Source organism: Haliotis asinina, chromosome 11 (assembly GCF_037392515.1).
Source record: "Haliotis asinina isolate JCU_RB_2024 chromosome 11, JCU_Hal_asi_v2, whole genome shotgun sequence".
In the NCBI taxonomy this organism is placed as follows: Eukaryota; Metazoa; Mollusca; class Gastropoda; order Lepetellida; family Haliotidae; genus Haliotis; species Haliotis asinina.
In genome coordinates this window covers 5,544,223-5,564,371 of record NC_090290.1, presented here as the reverse complement: position 1 = coordinate 5,564,371, position 20,149 = coordinate 5,544,223, and the positions used below count along the sequence as shown (strand labels likewise).

The window sequence follows — 20,149 nt, the reverse complement described above, 5'->3', positions numbered from 1 at the left end:
AGTGTATTTCTTAACAACTAATAAGATTTCATGAAATAAAATATAAAGTACTCAAAATATGTCACAGAAACTTGTTCAAATATACACACCTTTGTATGTAATCTACGCCAAACTAATAATTTAAACGTACTTAATGAACTGTAAATAGAATTGTACTATATAAATCTTTATTATATCACGAAGTGTAATTAGTTGTAATCTTAATAGTTTTGAAATTGACAAGTTCATTGCACAAGATATTGTCACACGTGTGTATGTTTTTATCTTATATGTTGGCTTTTGATGCTATAAGAACTAACATTCAACAGTGACGTTTCATAGTAACAGTTCGCTCCCGAAACACTGCTTGTGTGTGGTATGTATATCTTTGCTGCTTTGAAATATACAGCAAATTGCCATTTCATATTTGACGAGCAATTCTGCCCATCTTACATACAGTTAAACGTCTATATGCGATAAATGATTGTAGTCACACTAAATCAGAGCGTATCACACGGTTCAGCCAATCACATGGCAACTTACTGTCAGCTTGACAAGGGCAAATTCAAATGAAGTGGAAAACAACACTTCATTTTAATATAATGTAGATCTCATAACACAGACTCCACCTTCATGCGCATTTATACTATGGTACAAACCAGAAGGTCACCATGGCGGATTAGATAAACTGTCCTCCAGGTTTAGTAGAGGTGATTTCTGTTAAGCCATTACGTATGAAAATGCCTGTATCATACATGTTCCTAGTGAAAACCGTCAAAGATTTCCATGTGTAGTAATGATTGTATATCAACTTTAATCCAAACTGAAAAAAAACACAGCATACTCAGGCCCCAAGTAATGGAAGGAATTACAGCAAATTTGAAGGAATTTGTCGGTCACGTCCTGAAACTCACACATCAAAACATGGCGTCACTGGAAGGAGCACCCGTCTCTGTGAGTTTTGGTTTTAGTTTCTACTGTTTTCGTTTTTATAATTATCCATCTTTGACCACCCATGTTGAATGCGTTTAGGTGTGAAGTGTTGTCGGGCCTATGGATTATTGTTTTAGGAAAAGATCGTCATTGCAAAACAGCGTAAGAAGTCATGCCCCCAGAGGCTTCCTAGTTTCAGACATAAACAACCTCCTGGGGCATGACTTATGGTGCTGTTTTTGCAGTGATGATCCTCACACCTAAACATGTTCAACACAGGTGGTCAAAGGTAGATAATTATAAAAACGAAAACAGTAGAAACTAAAACCAAAACTCACAGAGACGGGTGCTCCTTCCAGTGACGCCATGTTTTGATGTGTGAGTTTCAGGACACAACCGACAAATCACGGAACGGAGCCGAGAAATCTCTGAAGATTGCCGAGCTTGTATAAGTATTACTGACATTGTTTCCAATATTGCGTTGTGTTTCTGTTATCACTGCTAAGCTACCAATATCACTGCAATTGTCTCGCAAGTAGGCTGCGTTTGTTTACATTTGAGATGCAATTCCTTCAAATTTGCCGTGATTCCTTCCATTACTTAGTGGGGCCTGATACTAGCTGTACCCACCACATCCCTCACTCTTCACATAGTGTTGATAATCAGTTTATGCTTTTAAGGACGTTTTGTCATGAGTATGGGTACTTTGCTTCATTCATGTGTGTTATATTGAAACAACAAATTCTGACTAATCGAAAATATATTTTTTTAAATAAGTAATCATTTTTAATCCTTCTTTCAATCAGTTTTTATACTTTTTGGAACACCACTACCCTCACACATGTACATACTCAAGTACAGATGTATACACACAGAAACGTGGGTTCTGCCCTTTCCTGTTTAAGCTGTAGCTAATGTTTTTTTCAGTGAACAGACAATGTCCGTTTATACTTGTATCACCTGCCGAGTGGCGTTTGCCGATGCTGAGCTGCAGCGAGCACACTACAAGACTGACTGGCATCGCTACAACCTGAAGCGTAAAGTAGCAGAGATGCCGCCAGTGACTGCTGAGAATTTCCAGCAGCGTGTTCTCGCTCAAAGAGCTCAGGTATCAATATCTAAAGTATGTTTCTTTGCATGTTTTGAGTACAGACAATAAATATAGTTTCAATATCATAGGCAAATATGGAATAGTTATTATGATTTGGAGATAAATCGGTTCTGTTTTCTTCTTTGCATACATTTAGCTTGTGACATAATTCGCCTTTATGACGTGACTGTTTTGTTGGACACTGTTTGAAATTTGAATCTATGCATATTATTTCACAATGTTCTGAATATTTGTGCCCCACTGTAAAGACTTATGGTATATCACATGTTTTATTGGAATCAACCAATCTTAGACAATAAACAAGACATGAGTGAATGTAATATGTATACATCATTGTAGTCACGAAGTCTGACGCATGTTGAGTGTGTATGTGTTTACTGACTTCTGTGTTATACGACAAACATCTTGCCACCATGTACATGCGTCAATGCATTGTCAGACATAACATCGAGTAGTGTTTGGAATCGAAACCTATTCCACTAGATCGATTATCAGAAGACTTGTGATGAACGACTATCAGTTATGATCGAAATGTGTACATTTTTAATGTAATCACCAATTTTAAGGGTTTTCCCCAGTTTGTATTTTTCAAAGGGGCGCTGATCCGGAGCGAATAATGTTTCTCATCAACGATCTAAGTACAAAACCAAATTGCAAATAGGTCAGCGCCCACTCCGTCGACTGTGACACCACTTCTTATTCCTTATAGTGATTACAAAGCCACCATTAGATCTTATATCCGTGATCTGATGCAAAAGAAGTGGGACACCCAAGTGGGTATCAATAAATTACATGAGACAAAACCTTACATTGGTTATACCCACTTGGGTTGTCAGTCCAGATTTGAAGAGGTTATTATGTTGGCCATACTAGATACACTCATGCGTACCTGTTTAAAGGTGAAGATCCTCCATTTTGTATCCCTTGTGATGAGAGGGTCACGGTCAAGCATATTCTGCTTGACTGTGTTGAATTCTCCATCACAAGGGATAAGTATTTTACAGTTAAAACAATTAAGGATCTTTTTACCAGCGTTAATTCTCATTTAATTATAGGTTTTTTAAAAGAAATTGATTTTTTGGTTGAATTTTGAATAATATGTTTCTGTAAATAGATGTATTTTAATGACTGGTAGTTTGAATTAGTAACTTGAATTGATGGTGGCTGTACCGTCAAAGGGGGTTGAAGTATTGTAAAATTATTGTCCTCCTGAGAGGGTACGTAAGTCCACAAACATACAAAGTAAATTCTAAATTTCCAAGTTTTTAATGGTAGTATAAGTGTATTTTTATTGTATGGCTAGATTTCCGAAATTGCTGACGGCTGAGGGGATGATGTAAATCCAGCTAGGGTCCATGCAGGTAGCAAAAGTACTGTAAGTCCCCATGGTCCCTAGTATGGTGATCTACCTTCAGTTGTTGGCAATCTATAGCCCGGTTTTATATTGTATTTTCCTCTATAGATAAATTGTTTTAGGCATAGCTACTAGTTTTACATTCATTTCTGTGATGTTCTAGTTGTTTTACTGTCCTTCGTCGACTGATTGTTATAATACTCATATATTCCATTTTAATGTTCCGTTCCCGTCACGATATGGCTGAAATAATGCCGATGTGACATTAAATTTTAACTCACTCACTCACCCACTCCGTCGACTGGGACGGACAAGGGGACTGGGCTCTGGTCCATATTAGCAGAATTTCTTCACCTAATCAGTCAGGAGGCCGGATGGCCATCATATGCCTTTATTTAAAAATAACAAAGTAACAAAATATCCCAGCAGAGTAATTTTTTTCTGATGCTTGGATGGTATAGTGACTGATCCAAGTTGATCCTATTTCTGTGTTTTTTACCTCGATATTTAACCATGTTATGTGAAAATATGATGTCTATAGCCACGTAGCAAGCCATTTATTTCAGTCCGAAAGATTGCAAAACTTTATAATTAGATAGTTTTGAGTGTTGGCCCAGCTGTGATAGGAAATATACGTAAATTTTGGTAGCTACCCTGGTTTATTATCTATGATAATCAAAACACACAGTTGGTTTATTTGAATTCGTAAACTAAAAACATTGACTTTGCCATTGTTAGGGAAATCTGAAAATTTTCTTACGTAAAAAACACTGATTACACCTATTCACCCAAGAGCACAGCAAATGCCAGTATGTATTTCTTATGTAATGAAGTTCCGTTGGTATCCTCCAAACAGTTTCGGCCCATACATGTTTTCAGGTTGCATACGACACAGAGATTACATCTTCCTTGCTGTAACTCGCGTTTGATGGTGTAAACCTACACACGTTATTTGTCATCATTCTCTTGATGTTCAGTTAATGAATTTATAGGGGGTATAAATAGTGGTAACACCACGCAGGTTACTCAACAAAGGTTCCCATTTGGCATTTCTCCTGCCTGGAGTAAATACTCAACATTATAGATTAAGGTCTGTAGTGGCAGATGTATTGTATGTTATGTAATATGTGCATGTAAGTGATGTAAGAGGGTTTATCAGCTGAGTTACAAAAACAAACATCGATCAAAGGGTTAACAGATTACACACTGATTGATTAGTTGCTTTTATCTTCTACAGTGGATTGTCAAAAGGCAGTGTGTGTAGATGTACTAATTCATACTGACTACACCCTGTCGTAAAGTGAGAGTGTAAAACAACATCCTCCCTTCAAAGAATTCACCACCATAGTGTTGATTGAATGATTGATTGATTGATTGATTGATTGATCATTATTGGTTAACTAAATTACTTAGAATGCCAAGAATACAATTAGTTGCCAAGTGTGCTATCTTGGGTGACCAATGAGAGGTTTATCAGGTTTTCACCAATGTGAAAGATGTGAAACGATGTGTTACTTTTTCGCAGGTTAGACTGTTGTAAGAGACATGACACAGAGCAGAATTATTTACCAGCCTCAGATGAATGGAATATCATTCTTTTATGTGGATAAAAGATACTATTCCAAATTGTCAGTGCTTTATTTCTGCTCATACATTATAATTTGAACTTAAGATTTAAGATGGCCTGAAATATTTTCTGTATGTTTCAACAGACAAGTTGCAACAAAATTGTCTGCGTGATAAATTAAGAGTCATGTTCCTCCTACTTACCCTGAAAATTAACTTCCTTCATTGTTTTTTAAGAAAGGTCTAAAATGTGGTAACTTACAATGTCACTAGTATTTGCAAGTTACATTGTTTATTAAAGTGGATAGTGGGATGTATTTTACAAATACTACCTGCTAAGGAAAAAATCCGCAATAAAATACAATAAATGATTATTTATTCCATAATTTCTGACCTTGGAAAGAGAATCTTTGTTCCAGCATTTTAACAATATATTGACCTGCATGACACATTGTCACTTGCATTAATTGCAAGTTATACTGCGTTTTTGATATACAGAAAAGTCCCCTTGGTTTTACATTGGTATTGCAGTAGACTTGATCCTTCCAAAGGATAATGGCAAAATTTCAGACATGGATGGATACTCTATAGGATGAGATGGTAGTGTAAAATTACCTTTACAGTACCTCACAAGCATTTGTATGTATCATAGACAGCAGAGAACTGGGATAATGCCCACAATACATTAGCGTTATGTCATTTCTAAGCCAGTGATTTAGTGTAGAGTTACTGTAGGTCATGAAAATATGAGAGCTTTTGTGGACCCAGAAGTTTATACATATGTATGTAGCAGTCAGATTGTGAAATGAAATAAAAAATGGGATAAATAATTTCAGTAATCTCACGAAATATATGTTCTGAGAATGATGAGGGTGGTGGGGTAGCCTGGTGGTTAAGGCGTTCGTTCTTGACTACAAAGACCCGCGTTCAGTTCAATTCATATGCACAATGTGTGAAGCCCATTTCTCGTGTCCCCCACCTTGATATTGCTGTTATGAAACTAAACTAACCTTCACTCACTCACTCACTCACTCACTCACTCACTCACTCACTGACTGATATTTACTTCCCAGCTTGCTGATAAAGATAAAGACACAGGTTGCAGCTGTCAAGTCTGTAGGAAACACTTCAACACACAAAATGCTTTTGACAATCACATCCAGTCAAGGAAACACAAAGAGATGGAGGCTAAACAGGAGAAGAAACTGGAACAGCGGGTTAAACAGCTGAATGCTAAAAATGCTGAGAAGGGACTGAACGAGTCAGATATTCGAAGCAAAGATACAGTAAATATGGCTTTGAAAGAGAGGCTGCAACGTCAGAAGTCTGACGATGGTGATGATGTTGATATGAACTCAGAGGATGGTTAGTAAGACTTTCTTTATGTTTGTTAATGTTATTATTGTTTTATATTATTATTATTTTGTTTTTGTTTGCTTTTTTTCATCTTAGTTAGAAATGTCATTAAAAAAATAGTTTTAACTGGTACATTTTTCATTGTCAGCATGTTTAAAACAGGTGAAATACTTGATTGTGCTATTATGTCACTGAATATGATAAACAATACATTCTAGCCATTGTGATATATATCCTTCTCACCTTATTGCTTTAGATGACCAACATTAATCCGTCCTATGCAAGTAGACTGACAAACACACAGAGACAATCACCCAGACATGGACAGGGAGATATAAACACATGCACACAAACACGCACACACATACTCTCTCTCTCTCGCACTCCCCCACACAGACACACATTCATACACAATCACAAAAGCATAGATAGTGATGCATGCACTCTCACTCTGTCACTCACATATAGAACATTACATGGAGTCTTCATGCAGTTCTCCGACCTGTGAAGGTCCTAGGGTAGAAAAGGCCTTCAGCAACATATGCTTGCCATAAAAGGCGACTATTCTCATTGTGAGAGGCGACTAACGGGATCGGGTGGTCAGACTCCCTGACACATGTCATCGGTTCCCGATTGCACAGATCGATGCTCATATTGTTGGTCACTGGATTGTCTGGTCCAGACTCAATTATTTACAGATCGCCACCATACAGCTGGAATATTGCTGAGTGTGGTGTAAAACTAAACTCACTCGCTCACTCACTCACTGATGTAGTTCTCCCATTGATGTTACAGAAGGTTCTGACACTGACTCGTGGGAGGACAACATGCTGGGCCTGGAGGAATGTCTGTTCTGTTCCCGCGTCAGCTCATCCCTGGAGGAAAATGTTGGTCATATGACGCAGAAACACAGTTTCTTCATCCCTGACATAGAATATATGGTGGACATGGAGGGTCTTATAACTTATCTAGGTAAGCCAGCTTCCGTTCCTATAGTTACTGTTGTCTCCCAATTCTAATTTTTCTGAAGAGTACAATGATATCGTATCTTTACAGTGTTTTGAAATGTGTAATCAGTTAGATGTTTGTAGTCGTATAATTGAATGGTCAGTGTTTCGATGGACATAGGTGGGATTTGACACATTTAGGTCATTGATCTGACAGATGAAGGTCATTTATTTGACAGATGAAGGTCATTCATTTGACATGTGAAGGTCATTCATTTGACATGTGAAGGTCATTCATTTGACATGTTTTGACATGTGAAGGTCATTGATTTGACATGTTTTGACATGTGAAGGTCATTCATTTGACATGTGAAGGGACCCGTGAAGGTCCTGGGGTAGAATAGGCCTTCAGCAACCCATGCTTGCCATAGAAGGCGACTCAGTTTGTCGTAAGAGGCGACTAACGGGATCGGGTAGTCAGACTCGCTGACTTGGTTGATACATGTCATCGGTTCCCAATTGCGCAGATCGATGCTCATGTTGTTGATCACTGGATTGTCTGGTCCAGACTCGATTATTTACAGACCGCCGCCATATAGCTGGAATATTGCTGAGTGCGGTGTAAAACTCAACTCACTCACTCACTGACAGATGAAGGTCATTGATTTGACATGTGAAGGTCATTGATTTGACATATGAAGGTCATTGATTTGACATGTGAAGGTCACACATGTTACATTTGACCACTTTCTAAATGGCATTGTATTATCATAGCTTTCGGACCTTTGAGCAGTGCCAGTTAGCACATATGAGAGGGGTATACAAAGTCCTCAGTCCAGACTTCCATTTTAGTGGAAGTCGCAGTGGCTGAGCAGGTTAGGTGGCGATGAGGTTCCTGACTCTGAGGGTGTTGGTTCAAATCTTGCCTGTGACTTACCTAGAATTTGTAGAATTTTTACTATCGTGAAGGTCATGGATTTGAGAAATGAAGGTCATAAATGAAACATGGATACAACCCATGTTTGTTCTCGTCCATGTGTCTTTTTACCTCCTGTGTTCAGGAGAAAAGATCAACATGAAGCATGTGTGTCTCTTCACTGTAGTAGAATGTGTTTGGAGCTGTTGTATATTTGAGTTATTACCTCATGTGTTCAGGAGAGAAGATCAACATGAAGCATGTGTGTCTCTTCATTGTAGTAGAATGTGTTTGGAGCTGTTGTATATTTGAGTTATTACCTCATGTGTTCAGCAGAGAAGATCAACATGAAGCATGTGTGTCTCTTCACTGTAGTAGAATGTGTTTGGAGCTGTTGTATATTTGAGTTATTACCTCATGTGTTCAGGAGAGAAGATAGACATGAAGTGTCTCTTTACTGTAGTAGAATGTGTTTGGAGCTGTTGTATATTTGAGTTATTACCTCCTGTGTTCAGGAGAGAAGATCGGTGTTGGACATGTGTGTCTGTGGTGTAACGAGAAAGGCAAGACATTCCACACAACCCAGGCTGTCCAGCGTCACATGGTTGACAAGGGTCACTGCAAGATGCTGCACGAGGGAGATGTTGTGTTTGAATATACAGACTTCTATGACTACAGGTTTGTATCTACTGGTTACTTAACGTCACATGACAGTGTCATGCAATAGTGTTATGTGGTTATGTCATGTGAGAGTGTTTTGCGACAGTGTCATGTGACACTATATTGTGGTTGTGTCTTGCAACCACATCATGTGACAGTGTCATGCGACACAGTGTTAAATGTGGTAGTGTGATGCAACAGTGGATGACACAGCGTCATGTGACAGTGTTATGCAAAGTTATGTGGCAATGTCATGCAGCAGTGTCATGTGACAGTGTTATATGACAGTGGTGTGTGGCAATGTCATGTTATGGGATAGTGTTATGTGACAGTGTTATGCAATGTCATGTTACAGTTGTATGACACTGTGACAATTGTACAATGTGTGAAGCACATTTCTGGTGTCCCTACAGTGATATTGCTGGATCGTTGCTGAAAGCAACATAAAACGAAACTCAACTCTCGCTTCTCTATATCCCTGAGCTGCTATTACATTTTGAAGAGTGACCTGCGCACAGCTGTAATGTGAGATGAGAGAGGCATATTGTGCAGTTATATTTCTACTCGAAATGTCATCTGGAATAAGATCAGCCTATTATGGTTGCCCTTCTTGACCAAACCATCTTGGCTCCTAGTCTAAATGTTGTACCTAAAGTACAGTTGGAAATAGGAAAAAATGATTTTTCACATTTATCTCAACAATTTATGTAGTTGATATGTGAAAGTGTAAAATACCTATGTAAATAAGTTTGGCCTAACTACAGTTCCAGTGGTAGAGAGATAGGAAACGTGAAAAGAGGAGTCTACTGAGGAGAGATTAGTGCAGAAGTGAGCAATGCAGATTTTTTTTAGTCCAAAGCGACTTATTTGGAACAGACCATAGGTTTATGCAAGTTAATGTGCGATGATATCATATTACAAAGGGCACTTTTTAAATGTCCATTTTGAAGTTAGACTTAGCTTCATTATAAACTGAGCTACCTGAGTGACCTAATTACCATATATATTATGATTTAATGCTATCAGCCAATTTTGGCCAATTTTACGAGTAAACATGATTTTCTGGACATGCCCTCATGCATCCCACTGAATGCTCAGTCAAGTGGAAGTGGGTTATTTTGACATATCCAGTGTGTGGGATACAGAGTAACAGCCTAAAAACAGTATTTTTCTATTTCCGACATTACTTTAGTACTTTGCTGCACTGACTGAATAGTTTTGTTTGTTGTTTTAACACTGGAGTCCGCAAAACTCTAGCTATATGGTGGTCACACTAAATGCGACAACACACAAGGTCATACAGTTAAAACACAAACATTAAGTTGATGTTGGTCAACCATACTAACTTGAGGAATTGACAATTATTATTATGGATCTAGGTAGGATTCTGAAGTCTGTGCCCTCAGCTAGCATGTGTATGTAAACAGTGGGAGGAAAGACTACGGAATACCGGATACCTTCCGCCATCTTTGAAAGCAGTTTACTGTTAGTTAGGGTCAGGGTTAAGGTTTAGGATTAGGGCAAGGTTTAGGAATAGAGTTAGTGTAATGTTTAGGGTAAGGGTTAGTATAAGGGATATAATAAGAATACTGTGAATCCTCACTCACTCACTCACTCACTCACTCACTCACTCACTCACTCAAAAACTCTGAAATTCAGCCATTTTTACCCTTAAAAGGCACAAAATAATTTTTAGGCTTGTAAGGGCCTATGACATTCCCTAAAAGTTTTTAAGTTATGGTTTTATAGGAAGCTAAGGCCAGACCAATTATATTTCTTGTTTCACAGATCCGCCTGCCATATTTTTTCAAGAATAAGTACAAAAATAACAATTCATTTCCCCACTCAAAAAATCCTAATGTTTTTACTGGCTAAAAATGTCAACTCACATGAAAATACTTTTTTGGTTGTTTTTTTACCCATAAACAGTTCATAAGTTGCCACATGTAAAATACTTTGAGTATTTAGATGGAATATGACTTTGACTGGAATTTTTTTTTTTTTCGTACCCGCGTTTAGATTTTCAGAGGACAAAAATCCGTAAATCATGAAACAGAACTGGTCTGGCCCAATACCTAATAAAAATATCTCTTGACAGTGGGTGTTTATTAAACTCTATTTTAAAGTTAACTTTCCCAGTGCAGAGATATAGCTAAGAGTTATCTCAGTCTTATGGTTGGGGGCATATTTGTTTTTTCAATCAGGCCATTAAAAAGCTATAACTTTGATGATATGTATAAACATTGGTTACCATGGTTGCTCTTTAATTGTCTTTCAACTGTACTACGTCTGACAATAGGAGCAGCTACCCAGATGCAGAGGCCTCAGGAACGGCAGCCGAGGGAGGCAGTGAGGACGTTGACATGGAGGATACCGTAGAGCCTGAGAGTCTCATCAGTGACGGCTATGAGCTTGTCCTGCCTTCAGGTAAATGTTGCATTGGTTACTCTCCAGAATTAGAGGGTGCGTCTAACAGCCTTTTGTCATGACACGGCATTAACTGATTGATTGTTATGTAACGCCAAACTCAGCAGTATTCCAGCTCTATGGTGGTAACATGTAAATAATGAAGTCTGAACCAGACCTTCCAGTGATCAACAGCATGAGCATCAATCTATACAATGGGGATATGATGACATGTCAAAAGAGTTCTGTTTGTCATGTCTTTATTAGTCTTAACGACAAGAACAGTTTACTGAAGATCAATTCTAGCACATATCTCAAGGGATCTTTCCTGAACAAATAGATGTGGTACTGTAAATCATGAAATTAATGTGTGACAAATTTGATGCAAGTGTTAGGGTCTAGTCTGAAATGTGTGACAGAATTAATGTGAGCTCAGAAATAAGTGTAGATAATAAAATATGACACCCTGAATGTTTGATATTGATCACTTTCTTTTCAAGCTTGTTACTCACCAGTTAACCTTAATTGAACTTACCATGTACTTTTGCTTGTCTTCAGGAGCCACAGTTGGTCATCGGTCACTTGCCAAATACTACCGCCAGAATGTGCCACCGACTCGCAAGGAAACACGGTCGATAGTCCCTCGAATGTTGGCACAATACAAGGCTCTAGGCTGGACAGGTGCTACAGGTGAGATGGCCGTATTTGCTCAGGGTTCATTGTCTCCTGCCCTGTATGTTCAGTTTATGTATGTGAGGTAAATCATCTTTTCACAACATTGTCTCAGGTGTCATGCAGTTTGCAAGGGCTGAGTATTGGCAAACAAATTGTATTGCAATACATTGTGATAGAGGCATCCAAACTGAGATTTAATTTGGGAGCAAGTGTGACGGTGGTGCCACTGATTGCACCATGTGCAATTGCACATGCAGATCCTATTTTCTACACACTAAGGCGCGTAAAACAATGATTTAAAAAATGGGTTGGATAGTTCGGGATGGTTCCTTTTCCCCACCATATATATCATGTAAAGTATAATAATTTTGGTAATTAATTAATGACTTGAAACAGAGACGTATGGAAGTCTGTGTAGCTTTGAGCTTAAACCATAGAGAGTATGACAATAATTGTAATCTTTTACCCAGTGCTCCATTTCTCAGAAGAAATATTACAATATGTATCATTACAAAAGGTATGTGTAGGTGTTTGTTTCCAATTAGGAGTCCATTGAAGTTCAGTGTTTACACGAGTTCTTTTGTTAGGCAGAAAGTCTTCATCCAGTAGACTCTGGTCATGAAGCACTCCCAGTGACTACTAAGTTTGTTATAACCGTAGATACTTCATGCTTCAACTGAAATATACGGCAAGTAGCAAGAGCCTCCAACATTCATCAGTTTTATTTTTCAACATGTACGTCAAAACATAATTTACTGTATTATATTTATGTGTAACAGGTCAGGTGGGGTAGCCAAGAGGATATCTGTTGTGATGAGACTCATTGTGGTGACATCAGTTGTGATAAGATCTGTTGTGAGATTTGTTGTGATGAGAAATCTGTTGTGGTGGCATCCATCATGGTGACATCCAGTGTGAGGAAATCTGTTGTGATGAGAGCTGTTGTGGTGAGATCTGTGATGATGTGATCTGCTGTGATGAGATTCGTTGTGATTAGATCCAATGTGATGAGATCTGTTATGATGAGAGCTGTTGTGGTGAGATCTGTTATGATGAGATCTGTTGTGGCAAGATACATTGTGGTGAGATCCAGTGTGAGGAAATCTGTTGATGAAATCCATTGTGATGAGATCTTTTGTGAGATTTGTTATGTTGTGGTGACATGTTTTGTGATGAGATCTGTTGTGGTGAGATCTATTGTTGTAAGTTCCAATGGAATGAAACCTGTTTTGGTGAGGTCTGTTATAATGAGAGCTGTTTTGGTTAGATCCATGTGGTGAGATACAGTGTGTTAAAATCCATTTTGATGTGATCTGTTGTAAGATTTTGTTCTGATGAGAGATCTGTTATGGTGACATCTGTTGTGATGAGATCTGTTGTGAGATTTGTTATGAGAGATCTGTTATGATGATATCTGTTGTGATGAGACCTGTAGTGCTGAGATCCATTGTGATGAGAGCTGTTGTGCTGAGATCCATTGTGATGAGAGCTGTTGTGCTGAGATCCATTGTGATGAGAGCTGTTGTGATGAGATGTGATCTGTTGTGATGAGATCTATTATCGTGGTTTCAGGCTCTGTGATTCAGCAGCGGGTGAAAGACCTGGGCTACATGCAGAGGTTGAAGCACCGCCATTTCATGAAGCTGGGCTGCAGGGCCAACAACCTCCAGACTCACTTCCGTTCTCAGAACCCCATATAAAGCAAGACTGCAGATTGACCTTCCATTGCAATATCCTGTTCCACATTCTACCATTATGATAAAATGAAACATACCGTTAAAGCCCAAATTTTTCACATTGAAAAGAAGAAAGACAGTTCTTTGTACAGTGTAATAAAGCATACTTTCATTCTGAACTGTTATGTAATATTCATGATGTAAGCGTATTTGATGAAGATGCTCTCAGAGTATAATATACTGAACAGCAAAAGAAATGCAATTTTGTCAAGCATTTTAATAGGAGACATAAACATGAACACTTACTTCTAATTTTTTTTAAACTTGCGTTTCTTTTGCTGTTCAGTAGAGATGAGCGGAGAGATGGGTATATATACAGCATATGTGCAAGAAGTAATGGCTGTGACAAAATTATGTTCTCGTTAATGTGAAAAATATAAGAGTTCCTCCCTTGTTTTGTGCACTAAGCTACAGTTTTACAGAGAATGTTCAAACTGTGTTGTACACAAAACACATTTATTTAATCACTTAACAGACTAATATCTTTTTTTGAAAAAAAGAACCTGCATTGTTAAAGAATACAAGTTCAATGTATATGATTAAAACGAAAAAAATGAACTTGTTTTATGTTTATGTTGGGTTTTATTTATTTTTACCATTTTTCCTGCATTTTTCAATGGTGGAGCAACAGCTTTTTCACAATGGTTACGTGGGTACAGATACATGGTTAGAGAACAGACACGTGGTTGAAGAACTGAGAAAACACACACATGGTTAGACAACGTGAAAAGTAGACTCCTGGACATAAAACGTGAAAAGTAGATACTTGGTTGGAAAACGTGAAAAAAGACAAATGGTGTGAAAAAGGTTACTTCGTGAGAAAACACATGGTTTGAAAACGTGAGAAAACGGACATATGTTTAGGAAAAGAAACACATTTTTAACTCATGAGAATTCATACTTTGGGAGAAAAACTATCTCATGGTTAGAAACCGTGAAAAATAGCCACATGGTTAAAAAAAAAATTGTAATTGCTCCAAACATCCCAAGTATTGACAGTTCTATGTGATCAGAACAATCTACAACTTTACTACTTTAAAATTCATGATCTAAGTTAAATTACTCGCATCCCGACCTGGACATACGTTTCGCTGATCGCCGTGGATGCACTAAACTTTGTTGCCATATCTCTTGTCGTGTGCCCAATTTGACGTTAAAATTCCATTTATAAAAATTTTAAAAGCCTAATCTTCCAATGTCAAGAGGTTCGTTTTTACCTTTTTGTGAAGCCCGGATATCTTCGAAATCAATATTAAAAATATTTCTTCATGGTCTTTCCATCTACATCTTAAACCAAATCTAAACATTGCGTTAGCTTACTAAACTCCGAAACCTAATCCTCATTCTTTTTCTACTCCCTTCGTTTAACTGTTTGAACAAGGACCTCGTATCGCTAGAATCGCTACCCAATACATCTGATTCTACCATGGCTATGTGAAATGCGTAAATTTGATTGGTCAATCAATAAAAGTAGACACTATCAATTTCCACTGAAAATGCGCCTGTTTTCATGGCGAACATATACAACACTGCCGGAATACTTCCGCTTGACCACCAACATGGCGGATGTAAACATCCAAATGAAATTTAGAGACTATCAATTCTGCATAACATTCATCTAATTTCCCAACACAGTACGTTTATCTCCAAATTTGACAAAGTGGCTCAGTCTGGGTTAGCATTCTATCACGTTTGTCCTGATGCAGCGTATCAATGTTCAACAATACTTTTTTTTGAAAGTTATATGTACTTTATCCGTTTTGTACACTCAAGCAAAAAGAAAGAAAGAAAACAATAAACAACTTTTTGCGTTAGTTTGAGCAATTATTTCATATAATTCCAGTTGTATCAAGAGTCATAGGAAGATGACAGCTTGACCTTTTCGGACTACGTCCAACTCATTTTCAAGGTTATCATTAAAAATATAAGCCAAAAATCTGCAAAGAGCAAATTGCACCACATCAAGATCTGTTTGATATATACAGATGAGCATTAATTAATAACCACCAAAAATAATGGTCTGTTGTAACAAATAGAGGGATCAAAACGGAGACGGAGAAGTCAACCAGTTATTACTAAATACACATGCAGTTAGCATGAAATTCACGTGCTGACTCCAATGCATGCTTTTCATGCTAAAGTTCTGTCACGGTACAAGCGATCGACTGAAGGGTATAGAAAGGTGAAATGAAGTATTCTCATTGCTTTCTTATCGACGCATCAATAAGCGAACAGTGCTGAAATTGAACTTTTTGAACATGCCGAGACGTAGGCTTCCTGAAAATACCAGATGGCAGATTATCGGTATGCATGAAGCCGGTTTGTCCTGTCGCAGCACTGGATAATCACACTATAAGGAAACGTACGGCCACTGGTTACGTTAAGAATCGTCCACGATCAGGAAGGCCGAGAAAGAGTACTCCCCGTGATGACCGTGCCCTGTTCGACTAGTGAGACGCAGGTCCATGACCAGTGCCAAAGATCGCGGAGAACAATGGTCTCTCCGCCAGCACCATCCCGAGGAGGCTCACGTCCGCTGGACTTAGTGCAGGTCGCCCTCTTGGACGTCCCTTCCTGATAAACACAAGGCTCAACGTTTGGCGTGGTGTAAGCAACGGTAAAACCACAATCTGAGCACATGGCGAAAGATGCGTTGGTCCGATGAAAGCCGTTGTCCTCTTCGTGTTACTGATGGCCGTTGGCGAGTTTGGAGAAGAGGTAATGAGGCTTATCAACAGCGAATGATCCATGCAGCGGAACCCTTTGGCGGTGGCTCTGCAATGGTGTGGAGGGTGTATCTCCTATGACTGTAAGCTGAATCTTATCACCATTCAACGGACACTGAATGGTCAGAGATACCAACAGGAAGTACTGGAAGCTGCTGTTGACCCGCATTTGATAACCAGCCCCTCGCCAGTCGGACAGTATTTACGGACGATAATACTAGGCATTGTTCCAGCGCTATTTTCGCATACTTGCAGGGCAGCGCAGTTGACAGATTACCTTGGCCTGCAAGAAGCCCTGATCTCAACCCAGTTGAGCATTAATGGGCCAATCTGGGGCGTCAAGTTCAAGCAAGCGATCCACCTGTTCAAAATCTAAAGGAATTAGCCCAGGCTCTTCATGAGGATTGGCAGAGGATTCCAGTGATGCGCATTCGGCGATTGATTTCTTGATTTTGAGGAGGGTTGCAGCAGTTATCCGTGCGAGGGGAGGATACACGAAATACTGATGTCACCATTACTGTTGACTTAGGATTGAACAGTGAACGTTTTCTTTTTGAGAACTTTGTGTACTTTGGACCACAGACATTGTCTGTGTGACCATTGTTTTGGACATGATTATTGATAACGTTTTACGTGCCCCCATATGACCGTCAATAAATTAAAGCCAAAAGTAGCAGCAGTGTTGGTAGTTGATGGATTGACACTTTACACGGTTCAGTTAACGAAATTATAACCACGTGTTTGGTTTCCATATCATGAATGACCAATGTGTTATGTTAAATACAATCTTATAGCATGGAAATGGGTGGTGCTTAATTAATGCTCATGTGTATATCTGTCATGTTTTGTGGAACGATATTGAATGGTTTTCAAGTTGTGGTCCCGAAACGAAGCACACCCTTCCCTTTTGAGACTAGTGGCAAACATTTGCAAATAGCGAAAAAACAAAATCACCATTTCAAGATCTGTTTTATAAATCTGCCAAGTTTTGTTGAAACGAAGCACACCCCTCCCTTTTGAGACCAAAGTCAAAATGTTTCCATGGAAACCTCGAAAATTATAATGGCAAAAAATAGCAAACAGCAAAAGACATCACTTAAGGTTCCGTTTGATATATACTACCGACAGAAAATAAGGGAACCAAGAAATTGAATGTAGACGACTTTGACTGTGACAGGGTCCGTTATCGTGGCGTACCTCCCAAACGCAACATCCAATGACAATGGAATTTCGCATAATGCATGCCCAGCACGTACACACAGAAGTTAACTCCTGTAAATGTACTGGAGAAGTCGCAATCACTAATGCAATAGAGATTGACACTTACTGACAGAAATGCCTCCGAGGCAGTATCTCGGTGAAGCAACAAAATGGGGAATTGTGGGGATGATAGAGGTGGGGACATCATTATGTGAAGTTGCCCGGCAGATAGGTAAATCAAAAAGTGTAATTTCACGCTTGTGGGATAAGTACCGTCAAACGGGTGGGGTTGCAACGAGACCTGGGCGTGGTAGACCAAAATCAACGACACCACGACAGGATCGTCTCATTACGTTAATTGCGCTATGCGATAGGTTTAAATCGGCCCCTGCCATCAATAGAGGATTCCGCACACTCACTGGAAGACGCATTTCAACCTCAACCGTTAAAAACCGACTCTATCAAGCTCGTCTGAAAGCAAGACGGCCTTTTAAGGGTGTCACCCTTTCAGCTCACCATAAGCGCCAAAGATTGGCATGGGCTAGGCAGCATCAGGGACGGGCTATGCGCCACTGGCGTTACACCATGTTCTCTGATGAGTCAAGGTTTTGCCTACGATTCACAGATGGCAGAAAAAGTTGGCGTCGGTGCGGGGAGCGATATGCCAGAGCAGCAATTCTTGACCATGATCGATATGGAGGTGATACTGTCATGGTGCGGGGTGGGATTACACATGACAGACGATCAGATTTGGTCATCATTAACGGAGCCATGACTGGTCAGCGATACGTTGACCAAATATTGCGTCCTGTTGTGGCTCCATTGGCTAGAGTTATCGGCCGAAATTTTGTATTCCAAGATGATAATGCCAGACCACATCGGGCCCGAATTGTCTCCGCTTATCTCCGACAAGAAGGTATCCAGACATTGGACTGGCCCTCTATGTCCCCACACCTGTCCCCAATTGAACATCTCTGGGACGTTCATGGTCGAAGGGTGTACGCCCGGGACCCAGGACCCGCCAACCTGGCCCAGCTTGGTGCAGCTCTCCAAGAGGAATGGCAGGCAATACCACGGGCAAAAATCCGGAAATTGATTAACAGCATGCCATCAAGGTGCCGTGAATGTGTTGCCCAACATGGTGGACACACCAGATATTGAACTTGACGCCTAAAATTGATTTAGTGGATATTTAAAGCAGTTTCAAATTCGCTATTATTTCATTAGTTCCCTTATTTCTTGTCGGTAGTATACATACCAAATCACAGAGGTGAAGATCCTCACGTCTTTAGACAAAGAGTTTGCCTACTTAACAGCAGCCTTTAAGGATGTTCGCTGGTCACGTTTTGAACTTCTGCGCAGCTCAAACTGTCATATTCGGGTGATATTAACGACAACTATAATAAATAATTTTCACTAAAATGTTATCCCGACTGAGTATTTCCTTGTAATTATGGACGTTTAATACCCCTCGAAATATAATAATCACTCATCTAACGCTTATTTTACGACTGCCGCAAAACAAATGTTTCTGTTCCGGTAGCGTTGTTTGTAAACAATGGCACGATTGAAACACGGCTTCAAATCCAAGAAGCAAAAGCATCGCCTTGAACAAATATCCAAGCGTCAGAAAGACAGGTGGAGTGCGAGAGAAACATTACCAGCGAACATCCTTAATGGTGTGTTTCTCTTTACTTGTGTCAACAACAAGAAGTCAGTACTTTGTATTGCCATCATTGGCAGCAATTACCGCTCGGCACAGACTGGGTAAGTCGAGGAAATCGCTCTAACTTGTGGAATTCCTCCCAACTCCTCCAACAACGCAGTGACCAGGTGTGAAAGTGTTTGAGGCGTATTTTGACGTTGAGGTACACGTCGATCGAGCTTATCCCAAAGGTGTTCTGTCGTGTTTGAATCTGGTGATCGGGTGAAGGCCATGTCAAAGGCATTGGCGTACTGGTTGACAAGTATTAGATGAGCCACGACCTGACAATTGACCCCAATTTACATATATGGAACGCCCTCCAGAACATTCCGTTTGAAACAATAGGGAAACAAGTTGCGGTCTAATCGTGTCCTGATGGTGTCTTGCTGAAGTAAATCGCTCTACGAGACACGTGATAGACAGAATCGGTATTGATTTCACGCCACTGTCAGCCTGTATTGCACGTGTTAATCGCTAATCTACTTGTAGCAACCAAGTGTATTCGTCCAGATTACTTGCTCCGCCTGCTTGTCACAAACGCGTTCGCTGCGCTGGCTCATCTTGTCAAGCATCGCAATAGGCAATGTAGCGGATCGTGGCGAGTGCTATATGTAAAGCAGCTTTGTCAGGCTGTGGCGAGGCGATGAGGCAAGTGAGTAACCCGTATGTAGCGGTCCTTGATTTGACTCTAACTCTTGCACGGTCGCTTCTCGGGCAATCATGGGCGGAATCGATCTGCAGGAAAAGATCCCAAAGGCGAGATATGGTGGTGAACGTTGAAATATCGGTTAACTGAAGACTCCCCAGCTTCAAGGCGGCCTATGGCGATGTTCATATTGGCGGCACTCCGTCGAGGCATGATGACTTCCTCTTTTCCAG

General features: G+C 39.7%; 1 protein-coding gene across 6 annotated transcripts; it reads left to right on the top strand.

Annotated features, from left to right (window-relative positions):
• Window positions 1-194: 194 nt before the first annotated feature.
• On the top strand, window positions 195-14,212 carry LOC137256641 (cytoplasmic 60S subunit biogenesis factor ZNF622-like). Of its 6 annotated transcripts, none has more exons than XM_067794550.1 (8): window positions 195-355; window positions 1,840-2,020; window positions 6,017-6,308; window positions 7,095-7,271; window positions 8,678-8,840; window positions 11,122-11,249; window positions 11,787-11,918; window positions 13,476-14,212. In XM_067794550.1, exons 2-8 carry the CDS (start codon window positions 1,850-1,852, stop codon window positions 13,601-13,603), a joined length of 1,191 nt encoding a protein of 396 aa, XP_067650651.1. In that variant the 5' UTR covers window positions 195-355; window positions 1,840-1,849; the 3' UTR covers window positions 13,604-14,212. The 6 variants fall into 6 exon arrangements, with proteins under 6 accessions (XP_067650651.1, XP_067650650.1, XP_067650652.1 ...); XM_067794549.1 differs by having other exon boundaries at window positions 195-248; window positions 1,840-2,035; window positions 13,476-14,197; XM_067794551.1 differs by having other exon boundaries at window positions 197-248; window positions 13,476-14,197.
• Window positions 14,213-20,149: the final 5,937 nt, after the last annotated feature.